The sequence below is a fragment of the Phalaenopsis equestris genome, unplaced genomic scaffold, assembly GCF_001263595.1.
Source record: "Phalaenopsis equestris unplaced genomic scaffold, ASM126359v1 Scaffold000002, whole genome shotgun sequence".
NCBI lineage: Eukaryota > Viridiplantae > Streptophyta > Magnoliopsida > Asparagales > Orchidaceae > Phalaenopsis > Phalaenopsis equestris.
In genome coordinates, this window is record NW_018164444.1 from 19758028 (window position 1) to 19783048 (window position 25021).

General features: G+C 34.5%; 2 protein-coding genes across 4 annotated transcripts in view; both read left to right on the top strand.

Annotated features, from left to right (window-relative positions):
- The first annotated feature begins 317 nt into the window (after window positions 1-317).
- LOC110026766 (putative beta-glucosidase 41) lies at window positions 318-4633 on the top strand. 2 transcript variants are annotated; one of them, XM_020727880.1, is made up of 13 exons: window positions 318-650; window positions 735-801; window positions 878-936; window positions 1071-1146; window positions 2069-2140; window positions 2615-2702; window positions 2801-3056; window positions 3292-3407; window positions 3496-3719; window positions 3797-3828; window positions 3915-4017; window positions 4092-4200; window positions 4292-4632. In XM_020727880.1, exons 1-13 carry the CDS (start codon window positions 534-536, stop codon window positions 4479-4481), a joined length of 1509 nt encoding a protein of 502 aa, XP_020583539.1. In that variant the 5' UTR covers window positions 318-533; the 3' UTR covers window positions 4482-4632. The 2 variants fall into 2 exon arrangements, with proteins under 2 accessions (XP_020583539.1, XP_020583548.1); XM_020727889.1 differs by lacking the exon at window positions 2069-2140 and having other exon boundaries at window positions 4292-4633.
- An 11569-nt stretch (window positions 4634-16202) lies between these two features.
- LOC110026781 (putative beta-glucosidase 41) overlaps window positions 16203-25021 on the top strand; it is a 12668-nt gene continuing 3849 nt past the window's right edge. The window contains exon 1 of one of the 2 annotated variants that reach the window (XM_020727903.1): window positions 16203-16252. Coding sequence is in view for 1 of the 2 variants with exons in the window: in XM_020727911.1 (XP_020583570.1) it covers window positions 17617-17695 (79 nt within the window). In the remaining variant the exon portion in view is untranslated. Of the gene's footprint in view, window positions 16253-17616; window positions 17696-25021 lie in introns of those variants that run through there. The other variant, XM_020727911.1, reaches the window with a different exon arrangement.

Consider the following 25021-nt stretch of genomic DNA (forward strand, 5'->3'; position numbering starts at 1 on the left):
ACCAGACCAAAGACTAGTTTATGATTGAACCGATCGATCCGATCTAATTTTCTAAACCTAAGTTAAGTTGAACAAAACATAACTTGGCGTGAAAGAAACAAGCATGGGGCCTCTGTAGTCTCCCACACTCAACGCTTTATTGTCTTACATACGCACAAGAATGCTAGAAATCCTTCAAAGGAATCTATTCAAATAAGCAAATAAAAAAACTGAGACTTTCGTGCCGGAAAGTCAGCAAAATGAGAATGTGGACTATAAATTCATCTGTCGCAGACAGCATCAGAAAAATCTCTTATCATTATTCCGCAGCGCACGTCAACATCAGTCACAGTCGGAATTTGGATGTATACTGAAAGTAAGCGCTGCAATTAGCAGTTAAAATACGTAAAATACATACAGAGGTACTTTCCTAAAAGAGTCTCAATCACAACTCCCTTTCAATCTGGATTACATACAAACTTAAAACAGAAGCCAAAAAATGAAACCTTTATATAAGCAAATGGCCGGTTCAGAAGAGTTGAAGGGAGGCAGCCATGAACCTAACCTTGGTTCTCTGCCTTCTTATTTGCCTCTTGGAGAGCGCTGCTGCCCTCTCAAGGGCTGATTTTCCCGATGGTTTTACATTTGGGACGGCTTCATCAGCTTTTCAGGTGTGAATGCTGCTGCTATATATATTTGTCTTTTTTATTTTTCGATTTTATTTTTCTTAGAAGAAGCTCTGGCTCTGGTTCTTGTTTGAAGGAGCTGTGAATGAGGGGAACAAGGGAGATAGCATATGGGATACACTTACAAGAAGACCAGGTAAGAAATTCACTTTAAATTTCAAGAGATATTGGTTTGGGCAACACGTAGAAACGGACATTTGTGTAAAAAACAGGAAGGATTTTAGACTTCAGCAACGCAAAGACGGCAGTTGATCAGTACCACAGATTTAAGGCAAGTCAATCAATATTTGTTTCTTTAAAAGTCTTAACTATAGCTTGTCTTCATTTCTCATCAAAGCTCATGAAGTTTATCCCGTGAATCCTAATCACAATTAATTGAAGGGTGTCACAACATGAATTTTGCAGACTGATGTGGACTTGATGAAGAATATGGGAATGGATGCATACAGATTCTCCATCTCATGGTCAAGGATATTCCCAAGTAATAATTGTATTATATTATATCATACATATATATCTATATCACGCATAAGGTTTAAAAAATCGGACCGAATTAGCGTCAAACCATCAAGAACTGGTCGATTCAAATTGTGGAACTGGTTCATTTTATATTTTATTTTCTTATCATTTAAAAATTAGTTGTCTCAATTCAAAAAGCAACCTCCAAGTCAACACGATTAGGAATAAGATGCTCTGGATTCCATTCCTATTTTTTTATTAAATATATTTATTGTAATTTATTAAATATCTAGCCTCTTTATATATGTAGAGAGAAAGATTGGGACGGGATAGGGGATAGAGGAGAAGGAAGAGGAGGAGGAGGAGTTTCACTGACATCTTTTTATGGAATGTAAAATAAAAAAAAATTCCGAATAGGACAAGCAGCTGTTATGAAAGAGAGTTTGATGGCTTTTATTATTGGTGTGCCGAAAAACATTTTATTTATCTATTTATTTTATATTATATATTTATATTATTATTGTAATATTTAAAACAAATTTTTAATTAGTTTTTATATTTACTATATCATCGAGTCCATTTGCAACTTTGAATATACATTTAAAACATTTCTAATGATTTGATGTTCGGTCCTACTTTTTACAACTTTGGAGCACTTTTTATGTGGAGCACTTTTTCTCTCCGGACTCTTGACGTAGCTCTACGTGCGGCGTAGGATATTCTTGAGTTATTTTCAAATTATTTCTGGGTTATTTTAAATAATCCTGAAATAAACCAGAAATCTCGCGGTCATTTTTTTTTTTGTTATTTTGGTATTATTGAAAATAACTCAGAAATAACATGAAAATAACTCAGAAATAACTTCCGCCGCACGTAAAGCTACGCTAGGAGTCCGGACAGAAAAATTTTTGTGTTCGGTGGGCCTGACATGTTCACCATGACAGATGGAACCGGAGATATCAATCCAGAAGGAGTGGCATATTACAACAACCTAATAGATGCTTTACTTGAAAAAGGTCTACAAGGAAACTGTACCATCATTTTCTATTATACTTCTCTTGTCAATATAAGAATACACAGATGATAGAAATTAGAAGATAAAAAATAAACACACACACATATACATATATATGTATATACGTATATCTACATGTACATATATACATATATATGTATATCTACATGTACATGTATACAGATATACGTATATCTACATGTACATATATACATATATATGTATATCTACATGTACATGTATACAGATATACGTATATCTACATGTACATATATATATGTATGTATGTACATGTATGTTTTATATTTATATATATAGCGATCAACCATAATATTTAATATTTTTCTTCTAATTAATAAGGTCATCTCTGTCTCTCCAATAAAAATATCTGGAGATCATGATACACTTTTTCCCTTTTAAGATCTCTATAGTTAATGCAACCTATAAAATCATAAAAAAATTCTCCTTTCTACAGGAATACAACCATTTGCGACCCTCTATCACTGGGATCTTCCACAAGCTCTGGAAAACAAATATCATGGCTGGTTAAACGCTCAGATAATGTATAATAAACAAACAAAAATTACAAATTTGGCACATTAACAGAGTATAAACAATCAAAGCTCACGAAAACCTTCTTGATGATATAATTATGATGCAGAAAAGACTATGAGAATTTTGCTTACACCTGCTTCAAAGCTTTCGGCGATAGAGTAAAGCACTGGATTACCTTTAATGAACCCCATGGGTTCTCAATTCAAGGTTATGACCTGGGCATACAAGCTCCGGGGAGATGTTCTCTGTTACATCACTTTATGTGCAGTAAGGGAGATTCATTAACTGAACCTTATGTTGTTGCTCACAATATCCTTTTGTCCCATGCTGCTGCTTATCATGCTTACAAGCTTCATTTTAAGGTATATATTCGCTCCAAGATTCCTTTAACCAGATATTAAGCATCTTTTTGAACTGAAAAAGGAAATATTCTCCATTCTTTCCTTGTTTATTTGATTAAAATTCAAGTTTTTTTTTTCCGTTTTTCACTAAGATTGCGTTGAATGAGAAATTTTAATTTTAAACTTAATATAAATCAAACAGATACTGAGGGAACTATAGGCAATAGAAATGAAAAATTGAACTGTAATTCTGCAGGAGAAGCAGGGTGGAGTTGTGGGAATTGCTCTTGATTCCAGATGGTATGAGCCAATATCTGAGGCTGATGAAGACATTGAAGCTGCTCGCAGGGCAATGGACTTTGAACTAGGATGGTAAATTTTGCATTTTAATATTAAATAAACTACTTGACAACAAAATGACTTCATTTGCTGAGAAAAATAATTACAATAATTGTTACAGGTTCTTAGATCCCTTAATATATGGGCGCTATCCTTATTCAATGCAGAAACTTGTCGGAACCAGATTACCTAAATTTACAACCGAAATGTCCAATTTACTAACTGGTAGCTTAGATTTTTTGGGAGTGAATCATTACACATCTTCATATGTTCAGAATGATCGCAGCAAAGTAAGAAAATTTTTACTGAAGGATGCTTCTGCTGATGCTGGTGTGATAAGAACATGTAAGATTATAATAAAAAATAGTTTTATTTTATTTTCTCTTTTTTTAATTGCTTGCTAAGTAGTATCTGCTCAACAGCATTCAGGCATGGAGAAGCCATAGGTGAAAGGGTAAGTACTCTGTCTCGAAAGCTAGAATATGTTTTTGCTTGCTTAATTAACATTAATTAGATTTTTGTGTGTGTGTGTTATATCAGGCTGCATCAAGTTGGTTGTATATAGTCCCTTGGGGTATCCGCAAGTTGATGAATTATATTAAGGAAAATTACAGGAATACAACAATTTTCATTACAGAAAATGGTATAAAGTTAAAATTTACATTTTTGGGATGATATATTAGACAGAAAATTTATAAAAAATATTTTTTGGTGCAGGGGTGGACGAAATAAACAGTCCATTTATTAGCTTGGAGAAGGCGTTGCAGGATGATAGAAGGATAAGTTATCATGAGAACTATCTTTCAAATCTAAGTGCTGCAATAAGGTTAGCTCTGAAAGTTAAATTGACTCCATGTTAATAAGAAAATTTTTTTAGATAAATCATTTCATTTAAATAAGAAAAATTTAACATGCAGGGATGACGGCTGTGATGTACGCGGTTACTTCGTGTGGTCATTACTAGATAACTGGGAGTGGAACTCAGGCTACACAGTTAGATTTGGACTGTACTATGTAGACTACAACAATAATCTTACAAGAATACCAAAAGCCTCGGTGCAGTGGTTTAGAAATGGTTTACAAAGAAATAATATTTCTAGCTTATAAGTTACAGGTCAAACAAATTAATTACAGCTTGTAATACTAAAGAAATTTTTTATTTATTTTATAAAATTTACCACCATCTTATGCCCATACCAGAAGAAGATTGTAATCTTAATAACCTATGAAGCTAATAAAAATTCAAAAAAATGACAAGAGCAAGGCACAAAATATTGCTCTGAAAATTTTAGTTGTGATTTATGTTTTCCATTTCTGACACTCCTAATCAGTGAGTTATAAATGATATAATCGTCACTTATTAATTTATGACGATCGACTGTATTAAAGTCGTAGTTAAAATTCTTGTTGGTAAATTTTAAACCGACGGGACTTCTGACGGCTTTGTTTTATCGACGTTTTTCTGACTCATTGATCATCATCTTTGAATAACTCACAAAGCATAAGGAAACTGTCAATTGTTGTCAGTTTCTGATAGCCGATGAAATACCGTCGGGAAATTAGAGCCCCATTAACCATTGGAAAAGTGTTGCAGCCGCAGTTTTTATGACACAGGTGATGCTTAAGCTAGGTGTCGAGAGTGTGTCGGTATTTTAACCGACGAGGAAGCCATCGATTAGCCAACAGTTTTTATCGAAGCAATATCTGTTGAATAATTGTCGGTAATGCAATGCTAATTTAACCGATGGTTTATGTCGCCGCTTATGGGGACGATCAATGAAGTAATCATCATAAAATCAATGTTAAGTAGATGGAAACCTATAACTTAAGAAAATAATAATAAATAAATAAATTTTCTCTTTGGTATTTACGATTTCAACACCTGCAATCACAAAAAAACTTAACCAATCCAAGCATTTTATAAATTACAATCTCATTTGAATAAAAAGTTATCTAATTGAACAGCTAAATAAATGAAATTCATTGAATTTAGCAAATAAACATCATTGTTCAATAAGAAAATATCTGCTGAAATGTTTAGCAAAATCATATAAAATAAAATGAAAAAAATCCCTACTAATCATCCTCTGCCTCATCATCATCATCATCATCATTCTCCTCCAATAGTGGCTTCCTCTGTTGCTTTGCCCACTGCTAGAACGAATCTAACTCGGCCTTCAACTAGGCCTCCAAACTAGCCTTCAGCTCCGACCTCATTTCATTGAAGTGGGCATCCACCTCGATAGTGAATGCAACGACACGCCTGGAGACATCCTCCTCCTATGTCGTAGAAGTAGTACTGCAGATGCATTGGTGGAGGAATGATCTGTAGGTGAATGCGTAAGACTCGAGCCCGTAGACTCGGCCCTTCTTCTTCCCTCCGGCAACCTTCCTCCATAGATTTTACTCTGACGAATCACGGTCTCATATCATAATACCATCGGAAGCCTGAAATCAGCTCTCCTTCTGCTGCTAGAATCTATTTTGCAAAAAAAAAGTTGTTTCTGTTGTTGTTGCGAGATCTATATATAAGATATACCAGTTGATGTGGTATATATATAAATCAAATAGGAGAACGATCGACGAAGTGAAAAATAGAACGAGAACGAGAAAAATCACACAGAATAACACAGCGGAACACACAGATTTACGTGGTTCGACAAATTGTGGTTCGACAAATTGTTTACGTGACAAATTGTTTACGTCCACGGAGTTGCAAAGGATTTTACTATTTGAGGAATTTACACCAGTCAATCACCTTACAAGAGGAATCTCTCACTCTTCGTTGCTGTCTATGTTCTTCTCTCTCTATACCGAGATACACCGAAGAAAATTCTATACAAAGATACACCGAAGAAGATAAACTTACAAGAGAAATAAACTCAATTTCTCTTCTGCCACAAGCTACAAAGAAGAATCCTAGGGAGAACAATCTTCTTCTTCTTCCTTCTTCTTCCTTCTGCTGTAGTGAACTGCTCCTTCTTGCACTTCTCTTCCTCTGCCCCGAGGAAACCTTCCTCTATCCTGAGGAAACCGAAGAAGAACTCAAAGCGTGACTTATAAACCCAAGGAGAGCCAGCCGAAGCTTTTATCACGAAAAAGAGGGAGCGAAGGGATGCTTCACTTCACAAAAGAAGAAGGCGGGAGTGGTTATTTGTGAAGAGGTGTGACTCTTTACAGAAAAGTAACCGCCCAAGCAGAGTGGACCAGGCTCCACCGTTTCTAACAATTCTCCCACTTGGAGACTTGTCCACAGACTACAACATCTCCTTCCTAAAATTGATATCCCTAACTGGTGATGTCTCCTTTTTCTTCAACATGTATCCTCCACCTTGAATCCTCAACCTCTGCAACTCAAAACCTCTGTCTTCACTCCAGAAAACCAATTGAAGCTGTGCACAACTTTAGTTTCTCAAGAGTAACACCCTCAATTAACATATCAGCAGACTCCACATAGCTTTGCACCTTCAAGCTATTTTCTGGGTCACTCTCGTCTCTTCTTACAACTCACACTGCATGTACAACTCTACAACTCTCACTGCATGGGCAACATCCTGCCTCTACTGAAAGCCTTTTTCAATAAGTTTAGTCTTGTACCTCTTACTGACATCACACTCAGTCTTCACCTGGTACACACACTTGTTGTGCAATGGCTTCTTCCTTGGTGGAAGTTCTGCTAGCTCCCACTTGCTCGAACATTCATCTTGCAAGATTTCTTCATAGCTCTGTGGTTATGTTTGTAGAATAATAGGAATGGGTGCTCCGGACCCACTTTCCTCTTTACTTCCATCACTGCCATGCACTGTGGCCTCTGGTAGATTTCCTACCACATTCAAAGCCTCTGAATCTAATATCAAGTCTTCAATAGAACTATGGACTGCCAACAATAGTGAATCTTGTGATTCTTCAGATACCACATTTGCGCTATCATTCTCCATCTTCTTAGGATTCCTGTAGTTCTTATTTATGTGGCCAGCCTTGCCACTATTTCAATAGGTTGTCTGCTTACTAAAATTTGATTTTCATCTCCCTATACTTGAGTTCTTGTCATGTCATCTCCCTTTGAAATCAACATTCAGTGTCGAACTCGAACCTGAGACCTCGCTAGAATCATTCCTGCAAACTTTCTCAGCTAAAATCAAATCACGAATATCATCGTATTTCAGTTTAGATTTACCTGCAGAACTGGTAACTGCTATCCTCATAGCTTCCCAACTATCTGACAATGAAGCAAATAAGATCAGTGCACATATCTTATCATCAAAATCAATTTCCACAGACGACAATTGATTTGTGATAGTATTGAAATCATTCAGGTGTTGAGCAACGGAAACACCTTCCGTCATCTTCAAATTGAATAACTTATTCATCAAGTGTACTTTGTTATTCACCGATAGCTTTTCATACATACCTGATAGGGCTTTCATGAGACTAGCAGTCGTCCTTTCCTTGACGATGATGTGTGCAACAAACCTCGATATGGTCAATCAAATAACTCCCATAACTTGTCAATCCAACAAAATCCATTCAGCCTAATCCATCCTTTCAGGTCTTTTCCCCAATAACGGAAGATGAAGTTTCTTCCTATAAAGATAATCTTCTATCAACATTCTCCAATAACTAAAATCTGTGCCATCAAATTTCTCTATCCCTGAAACTTTCACTTCATCTGCAATCATCATTCTTCCTCAGATCCAAACAAAACTCTGATACTAATTATTGTTGTTGCGAGATCTAGATACACCAGTTGATGTGGTATATATATAAATAAAATAGGAGAATGATCGACGAAGTGAAAAATAGAACGAGAAAAATCACACCATAGAAGAACAGCACAGCGGAACACACAAATTTACGGGGTTTGACAAATTGTCTACGTCCACAGAGTTGCAGAGGATTTTACTACTTGAGGAATTTACACCAGTTTATCACCTCGACTTACAAGAGGAATCTCTCAGTCTTCTTTGCTCTCTCTCTTCTCCTCTCTCTGTTCTTCTCTCTCTATACCAAGATACACCGAAGAAAACTATACACCGAGATACACCAAAGAAGACAAACTCACAAAAGAAATATACTCAATTTATTTTCTGCCACAAGCCACCAAGAAGAAGCCTATGGAGAAAAATCTTCTTCTTCTTCCTTCTGCAGCAAGGAACTGCTCCTCCTTGCACTTCTCTTCCTCTGCCAAGAGGAAACCTTCCTCTATCCTGAGAAAACTGAAGAAGAACTCAAAGTGTGACTTATAAACCCAAGGAGAGCCATCCGAAGCTTTTATCACGAACATGAGGGAGCGAAGAGATGCTTCACTTCACAAAAGGGGAAGGTGGGCATGGTTATTTGTGAAGAGGTGTGACTCTTCTAAGCAAAGTAACCGCCCAAGCAGAGTGGACCGGGCTCCACCGTTTCTAACAATTTCGTATAGTTAGAGCTAGTGTGAATAGACATCAAACTACTTTAGCTTATGAATTACCAAGTAGCAAGGGATCTTCCATTGATCCACGACTTGTCTGACTGCCTCCTATGTGTGCACTTGTGTACATCAGTAGTGGAGAGCTCTCGTTTCTTTGCACATCTTATCAATATAATGAAATAGTTAGAATATTTATTTGATTTATAATAAAATTTTAAGCAGAAATAAAGCATTAATAGCCTTTGCTTGTATTTTGTATGTGGGAGCGCCCCATGAGAGTGCTTGCAGGCTTCCATACCTTCGTCGTTTGAGCGTCTATTTTGATTCACTGCACCTTCTTCTTTTGGTATTCTAAAGAATCCAAAGCCTTGGGCAGTGAGGCAAAAACATCAACTTTGAGCCATAAAAGACACTGCCCCAATTTCTGAATATTGTCAAACGTGTCCCGTAAGCGGTCGCTGCCCTTTCGCTTGAAGTTGCGCTGGATGTGTGCTTCACGCTCAAAACGCTAGGAGAATTATTTCTGCAAAATTAAATGAATTATGTTAGATTGAAAAATATATACACACAACTTAAGGTTATTGTGATAGTTATCAACCACAAACCCCTGGAACCAAAGATTCCAAATTGTCATCGGGTTCTCCTTCTAGGACAAGAACACTGAGTCGTACCTGCTTCGGGTGATATCCCTAATGGCGTGAATAAACTGTGTTGAGGGGTAGAACTTGAAAAAGAATAAATGGTTAGTGTTTTATTTAATTAAAAAAAAATAAAAGGATTACTATCAGTATCTTATAAAAACTTATGTGTTCCTGACAAGCTTAACGTGTTAGTTGTTGCCCGTCGACTTATGCCCAGTAGATGCAGTGCAGGCCTCCACTGAACTCATCTCCACTGCAGTTGGGGTGGGGGTAGGGCTAGATAGTGGTCGGGGTGGGGTGGGGGTGGTCATGGATGTAGAAAGCGAGCAACCTCTCCTAGGGTTTTTCTTTGATAGATAATGTCGTGCTCATCACCTAGAGTAATTTATTCGTGTCCACCACTAACATTCTCTAAATTGAGCTCTTCATAGATAGAATTGAGTGGAAAACATAAATCCGACATTTTATTTTCTTGATGAGCTTATTCTGAATATCAATTGTGGCTCTAGGTTTACTCAGCATGATAACCGCTTAATCAACTTCATCTCTTTCTCTATGAGGAAATCAGAAAAAAGTAAACCTGACTCTTACATCAAGCTAGAATGAAAGGATCAAATTTAATATATCTTTCGTTCACTTTCACTTCTACGATATTATATGTTTTGTTTACACTTGTTCCACGATCAGGAGCATAATCGAACCAACCAAAGTTGAGTGAAAATACACTTCCTCCAATGGAGCCATAATAAGATTATTTAACAACTTCTCCGAGAATCACGTAATCATTTATCTTATCGTTTGATTTACTGTTTGCTTCAGGATAAACACAAAAAGTACAAGTCTTTTTTCTTTGGACCAGGATTTTGTATGAAACTTTACTCATTTACATCAAAAATTTGCAATATAAATAAGAAAAACAAACCAAATAAAAATAATAAGAAAAGGTCAGAGCCGTTGGGTCGACAATATATCCCAAAAAAGAAAAAAAGGCGGTTGTACTCCGCTTATACATGTTCGGTCCTAAATATATACATCAATATCAAATGTGGAATTAAGGTACCGAACAGAAGTTGCTGCTCCAGGCCCCTTGCCATTTGGTTCTGGAGCCAAAAGTCTCAAAACTCGTGTCTGTATCTTATTTCCGCTACATGACTCTCTTAAGAAATCTAAAAAGTATATCAGAAAAAACTAAAAAGGATTCAAACTGCAAGAAAATAGTGTCAGCGGGAAAGCCAAACAAGCATGCAACGTATCTGGGTCATGCCTAATGGGGGAGCTAAGCAGCGTCTGTAGAAAAGAGTTAGTAATGATTACTACGTTGCTCCTTTTTTATTGTACCTATGTGTGCATATATATGACATGACCCCCCAATAGAAGACTGCCTTAATATACTATTGTGTAGGGCGAGGGCGAGGGTCTTCCTTCTCTCTCAACTCGTTGTCTCGCAAGCCTACTTTGCCCAATCGACGATCGAGCTTCTCACCTTTTGAGATAGGTGGATTGACGTATTCCTCGGCCACAATATGGTCATTGTCCAACTCTAAAAGCTCAACCAAAGTATTAGGTTTTAGTAAAATTAGGAAGTACTTAAAATGTAACTCTTCAGCCCTTGCACTAGGGCTGCCTTCGCAATTGAGGCTCTAAATTTTGTACCTCCAGCATCTCTTTTTGGAACCTTGTGACAAACACCCGTACACTCTTGTTCGGCTCTTGTTTGACATGCTAGAGAGCTTCTGATACCATGTGGGGCTTTTGGGCGCAAGCAAACAGTGTCGTGAATAACTTTTTGAACTCTCCAAAGTAAGTGATAATTCCAATTAGAAGTGCATTAAACTATTTGAAAGTTGAATCCCTCAACGTGGTGCAAAGAAATTGACACTTTAGTGTGTAAAAACTTTGATAAAATATATAGCTGACTGAAAGGACTCAATGTGATCAGCCAGATCGCTCCGACCTTTATATAGTTCCAAAGATAAGCCTTGAACTTCTTAGGTCAATAGTTTGTTAGGAGGGTGTATTCTTCAGTTAGCGATAGACCCCCATTTGCGGTTGCGGTGGTATGTTCTATAACATGGACCCAACGCTACCTTGGTACTATAATTCTTCAATCTGTTTGGCTCCTTTAGTAGTTTGTTGGCCTCAAGATCAGGTGTTGGAGGATTAGGTTGTGGGAGAGGCTATGCTCTCCCCTCAGGAACCTTGCAAATCAGTTCTGCAATCTGACCCGCTATCCATCCTGGAGTTTTTGAATTAGTTGTTGCACAAATTCTCTATGGACTCCATATTAGAAATCCCCCCCAAGTGTGTTTATTCTCTGTTATGTGCTCATCTTCATATTGAAGGCATGACTACATGCTCACCTCACCTTTTATGATATTGAAACCCAAATTTGTCCTTCGGGTCATGCCGGAAAGAGCTTTAGTCGGATGAGAGGAATGAGGGAGAATAGAGAGGGGGAAGAGTGAGACAGAATAAGAGAGTAAGTAACAAATACTACTAATTCTCTTGGAATAGATTCAATAGTCTTCCCTGTAAAAATGACCCCTTATTGATAGGTTATAACAGAATTCTAATAAATTACATGTTTGTCCCCCACTTAATAGGAATGTTACAAGTGATATATGAGCCATTACACCTATATATATTAGTAATCAACTTCGATATCTTTTGACCACGGTAATTGTTGTTGGCATCGTTTCATATTTGTAACTGCTAGTAGCACTGTTTCATATTCATAATTGTCTGATTTTGTAGTTTGATCATCGTTCAGTCGGTTAACTATCATTTAGTCGGCCGTTAGATCTTCGATCGTCTTCCTTGAGGGAACCCTTTGGGGAGACTCCCTTTTCCTCAGGAAGAATTTATTCCATCTAAAAAGAGTGGATCACTATAATCTAATGGGAAACCTTCCTTCAAGTAAGAGTACTGAAATTCGAGAGGGAGTTTTGCTGAGCGACCGTTGATCTTCTCTATGAGTGACCTAGCATTAGTTGAGTTGCCATCAGTTCATATGCATAATTTTTTTTGGTTCAGATGTACTTTCATTGGATCAACACATGATTTGACTGACTGAAGAGATCATTGGTGATTCGATCTTTCGATGGTGGTATTATGTTTCTTTAATATCTTTTTCATGCATCCATCAAATTTCCTTAATAAGACACTATAAAGCTAAGCAAGCAAAATGTTATTAAAATGAGTGGCATTTTATTTGAATTTTTTATTTCATTTGACATGTTTAATCATTTTTATTTTCTTAATCAAATTACATACAAGCATATCGCTCCGTTAAACGTCACTTTTAGGGCAAATTAAATGCCCGTTTCCCATGATTGCAACTGTTTATAAAAATTTTACAATTTTATACATCTTCAATTTAAAAGAACACCCCCAATAAACTCCAAGTTTTGAGCACTGGCCATGGTTCCTAAAGTAAACAATATAAAAAAAAAGGAAAAATTCATTGTGATTCGTTGCATGACACTGTTTTACCACACAGACTCTAATAACCATTGAAGTTCAAAAACTAATAATAATAATAATAATAATAATAATAATAAATCATCAAAGCCCTTAATCAGCACACAAACAAAAACTCAAACGGATCGAAAACAACCATCCTCGCACAAACATATTATGCACGCGTGTATAGACAAGCCAAAGTCAACCCAAAACACACTCATAAATAAGTTAGAAACAGATAAAGCCATCCAAAATATACACATAGATAGGTTCATCCAAAGATCACAAGCATTCAGGTCTTATCAGTCTATGTCGACAAAATTCATATAAAATACATGACATTAAAAGAGAACTGCACCCTCTTAAGCAGAACAATCAAAATGGATGCAACAACTAATGCCAGGAAGCTAAAGTAATATATGAGTTTGACGATGTTTGGACTGTAATAAACATGATTCGATGGCCATCTCAGTTGATAAAAACAAAGAGAGCTCTGAAAAGACGAGATATGGGGTTCAAGGAGGTTCATCACATATTGTTGCACAAGCAACACACTCATCACTTGCAAAAGAAAGATGATAAAACACTCCTTAAGGTAGAAACAAAGATTACAATCTCCATATTACCCAAAACAAAGACAAGTCTTTAAAATCAAGAAATAACAAGATAAATATAATTCCCTCATAGGAAAAACTTTATTAAAAATAGTGAAATAGGAAATTCAAAAAGAAACAAAGGATATACGAAAATTTGAAAATGCGCTCCCCTATCCCGATTTGAACCAGCGATTGTGAAAGCCTCGATTCCCCAATATCACGGAATTATCACGATTAGGATCACAACGTCTCTCTCAAGGCTATAGCGAGGTGTTATAGGGACTATGGTGCGCTTCCACATAATTCTCCCTAGCTAGGAGAGTTTCTTCTTCTATGTATTCTTCAGAAATCGATCTACCACCATCAGAATAAAGCCATTGCATCGTTGTGATTGAGACAACACCTCTACAAAACATATGATGATGCTCCTCTCAGACAACTCTGAAAAACACATCATTTCACAATTTGTTCTCATAGAGAAAATAACAATCCCTTTTTGGCACAACCAGAGTTAAAACGACACATAGACGGGTATTCTCACGATTCACTTGAGTCATTAAATAAGCAATATGTTTCTCCCATTCCTCGTACTTGGTTGGGCGCATCCGATAAATAAATTTATTTAGATAAACCGACCCTGGAATAAAATATATGGCATGTTGGACCACTCTCAATGATAGCAACCCAAAAGATAAATTGATGGTCATGACATCCAACAACTCCCTCAATAGGAGTTGCTTCTTTCAGGTATTGCCTCCTAAAACTTACAAGCTTCTATGACAACTAATGTTAGTCCTCCTGGAGTCTTTCATGAGATTCACTTGAATTATTTTCATCTCTCCATTATCAGCTAAAAGTTGGTACTTCTCCTTTGTATACTTATCACATGTATCACTGTCTATTTCTTCAACTGTTCCACGCTCAATAAATGATATCACCCTTTCGTTTGAGCAGTCAAATACAATATACTAATAACCATAACTCTTGACACACTTCCTTGCTTGGCCAAATTTGAAAGTGTTAGTTGTCTCCACTTTGAACTGATTTTTCCTAAGACGGTGTCGACTTGAATCCTCCACTGAAATACTCTTGTTGTATAATCATGAAATTGAACCTTGTTTGTAAGGTGTAGATGTCACTTGATGAGGTTGCTATTTTCACCTTCAAAACTAGGGTTTGTATATCAAGTAAGAACCAATGTAACTGTAGCTGCGTCACATTACTAATAGATGACCTCGGCCCTCTAAGATACCTCGCCCTTGTGTGCTCCTCTAATTCCACCAACTCAAATTTCAGTATGAGTTGATCAAACTCAACCATTTACTTCAAAGAAGAATCTTTATGGATCACGTGATGGAGTATTATGAGCATATCCTACCGGTAGTAAGAATTGAAAGTTGGGTATGTAGATATGAAGATTAATTGCTAAATATGTGAATGCACAACAGTTGAATATTATGTTTGCCGATATTTAAATTTTAGATTTTAGACATATAAATATTTAAGAATCACGTGCCAACATTTTTCTTATATGTATAATATCATAGACTTTAAGACGGCGATCATCCTTAAAAAAAATTAATGTTTTACATTAAATTTGATATATAATTTTATTTTTTTCGAGCTGGGTTCCACATGGGCAAGTAGTGTTTGGCTACTTCCGGCTTTGACTAAGTCAATGCGGGCTCAGGCACGGCTACCAAATTTTAATTTTTTGACAGTCAAATTTTAATTTTTAAAAAACAGCCCCAAACACACCCATAATCTTTCATGTGACATAAAAAAAATCACTCTTACTAATTTATTAAAAAATGAAATACATCGTTTCAAACACAAGTAAGGTAACATAACATCGATGTCAAAGTTTAGGTGTTACATATGTAAATAGATTTGAATCGTGTGAAATGTATGTAAATTTTCCAAAATAAAAAGTATCTTAAATACAAATTTTAAAACATAAAAATAAATTAGATTCATGGGTGAAGTAGCAATTGTGAAAATCAGATCAAACATCAAATCGGTAGAAGAAAATGTTCAGTGTTCATTGATTTGACCGTGATTAAACCGGATAATATAATAAATATAAAAATTAATTAATTATGATCGGAGTGCCATATTCCCAAAATAATTCTTAATATTCCAAAAAGAATAAACTTGTATGATGTCATTGTAACCCCTTCTCTCTCTCTCTCTCTCTCTCTCTATATAAATATGAAAACGGCTAGATATTTAATAAAGTAATAGGATTTGGAATTAGGATCAAGTTATTTTTTGAATAGGGAAAATGACTGGTGGCCATGAGTAAAAAAATGAAACCTTTATATAAGCAAATGGCCGGTTCAGAAGAGTTGAAGGGAGGCAGCCATGAACCTAACCTTGGTTCTCTGCCTTCTTATTTGCCTCTTGGAGAGCGCTGCTGCGCTCTCAAGGGCTGATTTTCCTGATGGTTTTACATTTGGGACGGCTTCATCAGCTTTTCAGGTGTGAATGCAGCTGCTATATATATTTGTCTTTTTTATTTTTTGATTTGATTTTTCTTAGAAGAAGCTCTGGCTCTGGTTCTAGTTTGAAGGAGCTGTGAATGAGGGGAACAAGGGAGACAGCATCTGGGATACACTTACAAGAAGACCGGGTAAGAAATTCACTTTAAATTTGAAGAGAAATTGGTTAGCGTAATTACAGTAGAAACGAACATTTGGGTAAAAAACAGCAAGGATTTTAGACTTCAGCAACGCAAAGACTGCAGTTGATCAGTACCACAGATTTAAGGCAAGTAATGCAAAATTTGTTTCTTTAAAAGTTTTAAATATAGCTTCAGTTTATGTCTCATCAAAGGGATGATATATTTGATATTTGTTACATGAAGTTTATCCCGTGAATCCTGATCACAATTAATTGAGGGGTCTGACAACATAAATCTTGCAGACTGATTTGGACTTAATGAAGAATATGGGATGGATGCATCCAGATTCTCCATTTCTTGGTCACGGATATTCCCAAGTAATGACAATATTATATTTTATACCATAGACATACAAACATACATGTCTATATCACGCATAAGGTTTAAAAATCGGACCGAATTAGCGTCAAACTATCAGGAACTGGTCAAAACAGTTGATTCAAATTGGAGAACCGGTTCATTTGAAAACTATGAATTGTATTTTATATATTGTCTTCTTTATCATATAAAAATTAGTTATCACAACTCAAAAAGCAACCTCCAAGTCAACAGGATTAGGACAAAGATGCTCTGGATCCCAAATGGATCCCAAATCCCATTATTTTATTAAACATGTAGCAATTCTCATAAATATATTTTTGGTAATTTATTAAATGTCCAGCCTCTTTATATAAATAGAGAGAGTGAGAGAGAGATAGGCTAGGGGAGAGAGGAGGATGAGGAGGGAGGAGCAAACATTACATCTGGACTCCATATCTAATTTGTATCCAGAGTCCAATTTTGGGGCGCCGCATGTCAAGTGGGCCTACCACAATACACTGAAATTTATGGGGTCCACATGACACATGGCTCCACACTATTAGACTTTGGGTCATGACCTAATATTTTTTAGGATGGGGAGAATTACACGGACATCATGTGTGCTTAAAGAAAGATTTATAGTGGTATGGTCATCTTTTTATGAAATATAAAATAAAAAAAAATTTAGAAAAGAGCTAGTTGCTATTATGAAAAAGGGTTTGATGGCTTCTATTATAGGTATGCCGAAAAACATTTTATTTATTTATTTATTTTTTATTTATATTTTTATATTTTTATTTAGATCATATTTTTAATTAATTTTTATATTTACTATATCATCCGACAAGTCAACTTAATATGTCAAAAACATTTCTATCGATTTGCAACTTTGAACATACATTTGAAACATTTATAATGATTTGATGTCCGGTCCAACTTTTTACAATTTTGGATATATATTTTGCATGTATGTATGTATGTATGTATGTATGTATGTATATATGTATATGTATATATATATGTATGTATATATGTATGTGTATGTGTGTGTGTATGTCTATATATATATATATGTAAGTACACAAGAATTGAGTGGTATGTATATATATATATATATATTGCGTTGTTTAGTGGGCCTGACTTGTTCACCATGATAGATGGAACCGGAGATATCAATCCAGAAGGAGTGACCTATTACAACAACCTAATAGATGCTTTACTTGAAAAAGGTCTACAAGGAAACTGTACCATCATTTTCTATTATACTTCTCTTGTCAATATAAGAATACACAGATGATAGAAATTAGAAGATAAAAAATAAACACACACAAATATACATATATACGTATATTCGTATATCTACATGTACATATATACATATATATATATATATATCTACATGAACATGTATGCAGATATACGTATATATACATGTACATATATATATATATATACATTTATACATTTATATACATATATATATACATATATAGATGTTAAATTCAATTTTAAATTATAAAACCACTAGGGTATAAGTCATCTAAACATATTCAAATATATATATAGCGATCAACCATAATATTTAACATTTTTCTTTTAATTAATATGTTCATCTCTGCCTCTCCATTAAAAATACGAGGAAATCAAGACACTTTTTCCCTTCTAATATCTCTGAAGTTCATGCAACCTGTAAGATAGTAATAAAAATCTCTTCTTTCTACAGGAATACTACCATTTGCAACGCTCTATCATCGACCCTCTATCACTGGGATCTTCCACAAGCTCTGGAAAACAAATATCATGGCTGGTTAAACGCTCAGATAATGTATAATAAACAAACAAAAATTACAAATTTGGCACATTAACAAAGAACAAACAATCAAAGCCACGAAAACTATCTTGATGATACAAATATAATGCAGAAAAGACTATGAGAATTATGCTTACACCTGCTTCAAAGCTTTCGGCGATAGAGTAAAGCACTGGATTACCTTTAATGAACCCCATGGGTTCTCAATTCAAGGTTATGACCTGGGCATACAAGCTCCGGGGAGATGTTCTCTGTTACATCATTTTATGTGCAGTTTCTGATAGCTTTGTTTTATCGACGTTTTTCCGACTCATTCATCATCATCTTTGAATAACTCACAAAGCATGAGGGAATCCTCAATTGTTGTCAGTTTCTGATGGCCGATGGAATACCGTCGGAAATTAGAGACCAATTAACCATTGGAAAAGTGTTGTTGCCGCAGTTTTTATGACACAGGTGATGCTTCAGCTAGGTGTCGAGGGTGTGTCGGTATTTTAACTGACGAGGAAGCCATCGGTTAGCCAACAGTTTTTATCGAAGCAATATCCATTGAATACTTGTCGGTAACGCAATGCTAATATAACCGATGGTTTATGCCGCCGCTTATGGAGACGATCAATGAAGTAATCATCATAAAATCAATGTTAAGTAGATGGAAACCTATAACTTAAGAAAATAATAATAAATAAATAAATTTTCTCTTTGGTATTTACGATTTCAACACCTGCAATCACAAAAAAACTTAACCAATCCAAGCATTTTATAAATTACAATCTCATTTGAATAATAAATTATCTAATTGAACAGCTAAATAAATGAAATTCATGGAATTTAGCAACATCATTGCTCAATAAGAAAATATCTGCTGAAATGTTTAGCAAAATCATATAAAATAAAATGAAAAAAATCTCTACTAATCATCCTCTGCCTCCTCATCATCATCATTGTCCTCCTTCTCCAATAGTAGCTTCCTCTGAAATTAATCTTCTTTATGCCTGGACTAAAGGGTAAATGATATGATTGCTCCTATTTGACACATACAATATTTAATGCATCTCGTTCCTTTACATTATTCAATTCATTACATAAAAATAATATTTTTTAATATCTCAAAATTCTCCAAACCAATTCATCCAAAAAGGGTTATCTTTAGAATTAATATTTGCATTTAGTTATAGTTACTATATTTACATTTAACACTTGCATTTAAGAGTAGTTGCTAGATAAAACATCATTTTAATCGATATTCCAAACTAAGGACTAATTGTAGTAGACTAGAATTTGACTAAGGACCTCTTACCTCGCTTCCCTGTGGGATAGATAAACGAGACTCCACTAGAGCCCTGTATTACTTGAGTGATACGTATACTTGTGTTTGAAATTGTGACTTTATAAAATCATTATAAATATATGAATCTGAGTTCATAAATTCTTGTATATTAAAAGTCACATCAAGTTTTTGGCGCCGTTGCCGGGGATTTAAATTTTCTAGTAGTGATGTCAAATTCTTGTATTTTTAAGCATATATAAAGTCGCTGTCAAGTTTTTAGCGTCGTTGCCAGAGAACATTCGGTAAGAACTTTAGGAGAATTTCAGTTGAAGTAATTAGGCTTAGACTTGGAAAACTATAGTGTCGTAAAAAAACTATTTTTGTGTGAAAAGTGCTGTGAAAAAAAAAATATTTTTATGAAAAATAAGGTGTTCGTGAAAATATTTTGTTGTGTTGAATATATTTCATATGATATTTGTTTAATTGTTAAGGTATTGTTTGTTGTGTTGCGTATGTAAAACAAAGGATCTGCATGACTTGTGCCTTATGATCCCGAGTTTGAAAAAAAGAAAAAAAAGAAAAATACAAAGAGGACTCGAAAAACTAGAAATGAAAATGGAAAACTTTCAAAATAATAACTCAAAAAATCATCATACTTCATTGAGGGATTACTTAAATCCTACAACTGATGAAATTCACTCAATTATACAAAACCATGTCGTAGAAGCTGACTCGTTTGAAATAAATCCTGAGATTATCCAACTTGTGCAGAACAATCAGTTTGGGGGAACTCTTTTGGAGGATCCCTATTTACACTTATCAAATTTTATAGAGCTTTGTACTATATTTCATCATAACGGTATGTCAGACGATGCTGTCAGACTAAGACTTTTTCCTTTCTCACTAAGGGATAAGGCTAAAATGTAGTTATACTCATTAGCACCTGACTCTATTAAAAATTGGGAGAAGTTAACTTAGAAATTCCTAACTAAGTATTTTCCACCTTCAAGGACTACTAAACTTAGAAAAGATATTATCTCATTTTGTTAGTATGAAGGGGAATCAATATACGAAGCCTGGGAAAGATTAAAGGAACTCCTAAGAAAGTGTCCACATCATGCTCTGCCTGATTGATTAATCATTCAAACTTTTTATAATGGGTTAGTAGAATCCCTTAGGTTTATAATTGATGCTGCAGCTGGTGGATCATTAATGTCAAAACCATTTGATGAAACGTATGTGTTAATTGAAGAAATGACTACAAATGAATTTCAATGGCCCTTTACAAGGGTAAATCCTAAAAAGGTAGCCAGTGTTTATGATACAGATGAGATTTCAATTCTTGCATCTCAAGTTGCTGCAATATCTAAGAAGTTGGACCAATTAAGAATGAACCAAACTCAATTTACTCCAGTAAGTGAGGAAAGTTCATTAAGGCATATGATTGATTCTAACTTATCATATGAGATTTTCATATGATGCTTTAAATACTACTTATCATATGAGATTTTAAATACTATAAACAACCCATATTCTAACTTTTACAAACCATCTTGGAAGAACCATCTTAATTTTAACTGGTGTCATACTACTTGGGGTGGAAACAAACAATGGGAAAATAATCATGTGAATCCTAATGGGAGTTCAAATAATCAGGGGAACACAAACTATAAACCTTCGTATCCACAGGACTCTAACAATGATCAACAATTTGAGGATAAGAAGATGTCTATGGAAGATGTGGTACTGCAAATGGAAAACCAGTTGCAAAGTAAAAATGTTGTGATTAAAAACATAGAGAATAACCTGGGACAAATTGCAAATTGCAATAGACCCCAAGGAACACTTCCTATCAACATTGAGATCAACCCTAAAGAGAACACTAATGAACAAGTAGAAGCTGTCCAATTAAAAAGTGGAAGAGAGATAAAAAATTTTCAAAGTTCATGGACGTACTTAAGAAGTTAACGATAAATATTCATTTTGCTGAAGCTTTAAAACAGATGTCAAGTATGCAAAATTTATGAAGGAGATATTAAACAAGAAAAGAAAATTTGGGGATTACGAGACAGTTGCACTAAGTGAGGAGTGCAGCGCTATACTTCAGAAAAATTTTCCTTGAAAACTTAATGATCATTGTAGATTTACAATTCCTTGTGTAATTGGAAAAAAGATTATGTGGAAAAGTTTTATATGATTTAGGATCGAACATTAACGTGATGCCTCTATCTATATTTAAAAGGTTAGGTTTAGCCGATATTTCTCCCACTACTATAACTCCTCAGTTAACTGATCGATCTATCATTTATCCAAAAGGGATTATAGAAGATGTGTTTGTTAAAGTGGATAAATTTATCTTTCCTATGGACTTTATTGTATTAGATATTAAGGAAGATAAAGAATATCCTATTGTTTTTGGGAGACCTTTTCTTATTACTGGACAAGCTATGATAGATGTGCAAAAAGGAAAGTTAACTATGAATATTAATGACCATGAAACTACTTTCGATGTTTTAAAGGCTATGAAATATCCAGTTGAGAGAAATGATGATGATTGTTTTCGGATGGATGAAATTGATTATCTAAGTAAAAACCATTTTCAAAAGAGTTTTGAAAATAAGTTAACAGATGAGATCGAAATGGGCTTTCATGATGAGTCTAAATTGTTGTTTAAAGAAGACTGTATGTACGTTCAGGTGAGGTGTGAAATGATGGACGTTACCAAAAATAGTAATCTTTTAATTCCATCTTTTGAAAAATCTCATGACCTTAAAATGTATTTACCTCATACAATTTTAAAGTCTACCAATTTAGGGAATTCATCTACACCACCAGTCTTTATATCTTTAGATTTGACTCAATCACAAGAAAAACCTGAATTGAATGATGAAATCAGTAAAAAATCTCCTATGAAAGAGTTATTCAAAGTCACTGAATGGCTGGGGCAGATTATTAATGCAATTAACAGTTACCCCAGAGATTTTACCTAGTGACTCTGAGATAAATCCTAAGGAAATGAATTATGAGCAATTTAAAATTATTAAACTGATGTTTAGAAGAGAATTTGAGGATTTGTTTCAAAAGAGCTTTGAGTTGAGAGAGAAGGACAAGGAAATTTAAAGAACAACGGAAGAAATCCCTAAAGAATTGGAAAATAATTTGAAATAAAAGAGTAGCATAGAAGATATTGATCTAGAATCTGAATTATTTAGAAAGAATCTGATCCAAATTTTGGGAGATCATGAAGTATCATATAAAGATCCATTTCTTATAAATTTTAAGGATGATATTAATATGCAAATTGAGAAAATTACTAGAAGAATATTGGATCTAGAAAGAAATATGAGAAACACGGATATGAATCAATATGAAAAGGAAGAGATGAAAGAAAATTTTAAATTCGAGGATTTTGTAGGAATCCCTAGATCTGGAAAAAATTGGGCTATTGATCAACGATTACTTAATTAGAATTTTGATCCAGGTGGAACCATTTGTCGGTCTAGTGACGTTAAATCAAGCGCTTTATGGGAGACAACCCATAGTTATTTGTGTGGTTTGATTTAGTATGCTTAAGAGTCATGATTGTTAGTGTTATATTGTGTTTGCTTTAATGTGGATTGATCTGTTTGCTTGATGTTTGGTAGATGTTTGGATTGTTAGTGTTTTGATTTGCTTTTTGTGTGTCATGAGGGAGATAATTCCTTAAATTCTTATTATGGTTAGACTTGTATGTTCTCTTGTAGTAGTTGGATTGACGAGTCCACTACAACTTGGGTCTCACCCGGACTTGAGTTTTACAAAGACATTATGAATTTTTACAGCGATAGTTCCATCTCAATTTTGTTACTTCTTTTCTTAGACTTTGTTTCATTTGATAGGAGTCACGAACTTATTTGATGAGTAACTTATGGATGATTTTACACTTTACTTATAACTATTAGAGGTGCTTAATTATTGGGATATGGTGATGTCTAGTGTTGGTGCTCGAGAACCAATATATCAGGGATAATCTTATCTTTGGGATTAGAATCTATAAAATCATATATAAGCACCCAATATATTTGTGTAGGGATTCCGTTAGAAATTGGAAGTAAGTTAGTGAGATGCGATGAGATGGAGGAAGAATTGACCTCATTTATCTTGTTTATTAAAAAATGAAATAATTAAGGATGGCACCCTTAATCTTTCATGTGACATAAAAAAAAAATCACTTTTACTAATTTATTAAAAAATGAAATACACCTTTTCAAACAAAAGTAAGGTGACATAACATAGATGTCAAAGTTTAGGTGTTACATATGTAAATAGATTCGAATCGTGTGGAATGTATGTAAATTTTCCTAAATAGAAATCATCTTAAATACAAATTTTAAAACATAAAAATAAACCAGATTCATGGGTGAAGTAGCAATTAGTTCTAAAGTTATGAAAATCAGATCAAACATCAAATCAGTAGAAGAAAATGTTCAGTATTCATTGATTTGACCGGGATTAAAACGGATAATATAATAAATATAAAAAATTAATTAAATATGATCTAAATAATACTGTAATAATATAAAAATTTAAATATAAAAATAAATAAATAAAATATTTTTGAGTACACCTATAAGAGAGCCATCAAGCTATCTTTCATAAGAGCTGTGCCGTATTCCCAAAAAAATTCTTAATATTCCAAAAAGAATACCTCTCTCTCTCTCTCTCTCTCTCTCTCTCTATATATATATATAAATATGAAAACGGCTAGATATTTAAAAAATTAATAGGATTTAGAATTAGGATTAGGGAAAATGACTGGTGGCCATGAGTTATAACTAATTTTAGAATGATAGCTCCGCCACAAAAATGAACAATTATGTGTCTCGGACCGGACCAGACCAAACACTAGTTTACGGTTGAACCGACCCTTATGATCTAAGTTTCTAAACCTCAGTTAGTTCAACAAAACTTAACTTGCCGTATAAGTACCACTTGGGGCCTCAACTCTTTATTGCTTACATACGCATAAGAATCCTAGAAATCCTTCAAAGGAATCAATTCAAATAAGCAAATAAAAAAAAAATTGTGACTTTCATGCCGGAAAGTCAGCAAAACGAGAATGTGGACTATATATTCATCTGTTGCAGATAGGGGTGTAAATGAGCCGAACACGAACCCGGGCTTAGTTCGTGTTCGGCTCGTTTCTATTTCGAGCTCAAAATGTGTGTTTGTGTTCGGCTCGTTTGCTTAACGAGCTGAACACGAGCCGTTCACGAACAAAGAGTTGTTTTGATAACCTAATCAGGTAGTCATAAGATGCTAATGATTGAGACTAAATTTAAGAAATATTTTTATATTAAAACATCATTTGAGTCTAATTTAATAATTTTTATTCTGTTTTTTTAATTAATACTTATAATTGATTAAAAATCTTTATAGCCTTGTAGTCAATTAAATTTTTTAATATATATATATATACATATATATATATATATA

Coding starts and splice junctions, on each gene's coding strand:
- LOC110026766 (XM_020727880.1), top strand. CDS start 534: ATGAACCTAACCTTGGTTCTCTGCCTTCTTATTTGCCTCTTGGAGAGC. Junction 651..734: donor CGGCTTCATCAGCTTTTCAG/GTGTGAATGCTG, acceptor CTCTGGTTCTTG/TTTGAAGGAGCTGTGAATGA. Junction 1,147..2,068: donor ATGGTCAAGGATATTCCCAA/GTAATAATTGTA, acceptor TCACCATGACAG/ATGGAACCGGAGATATCAAT.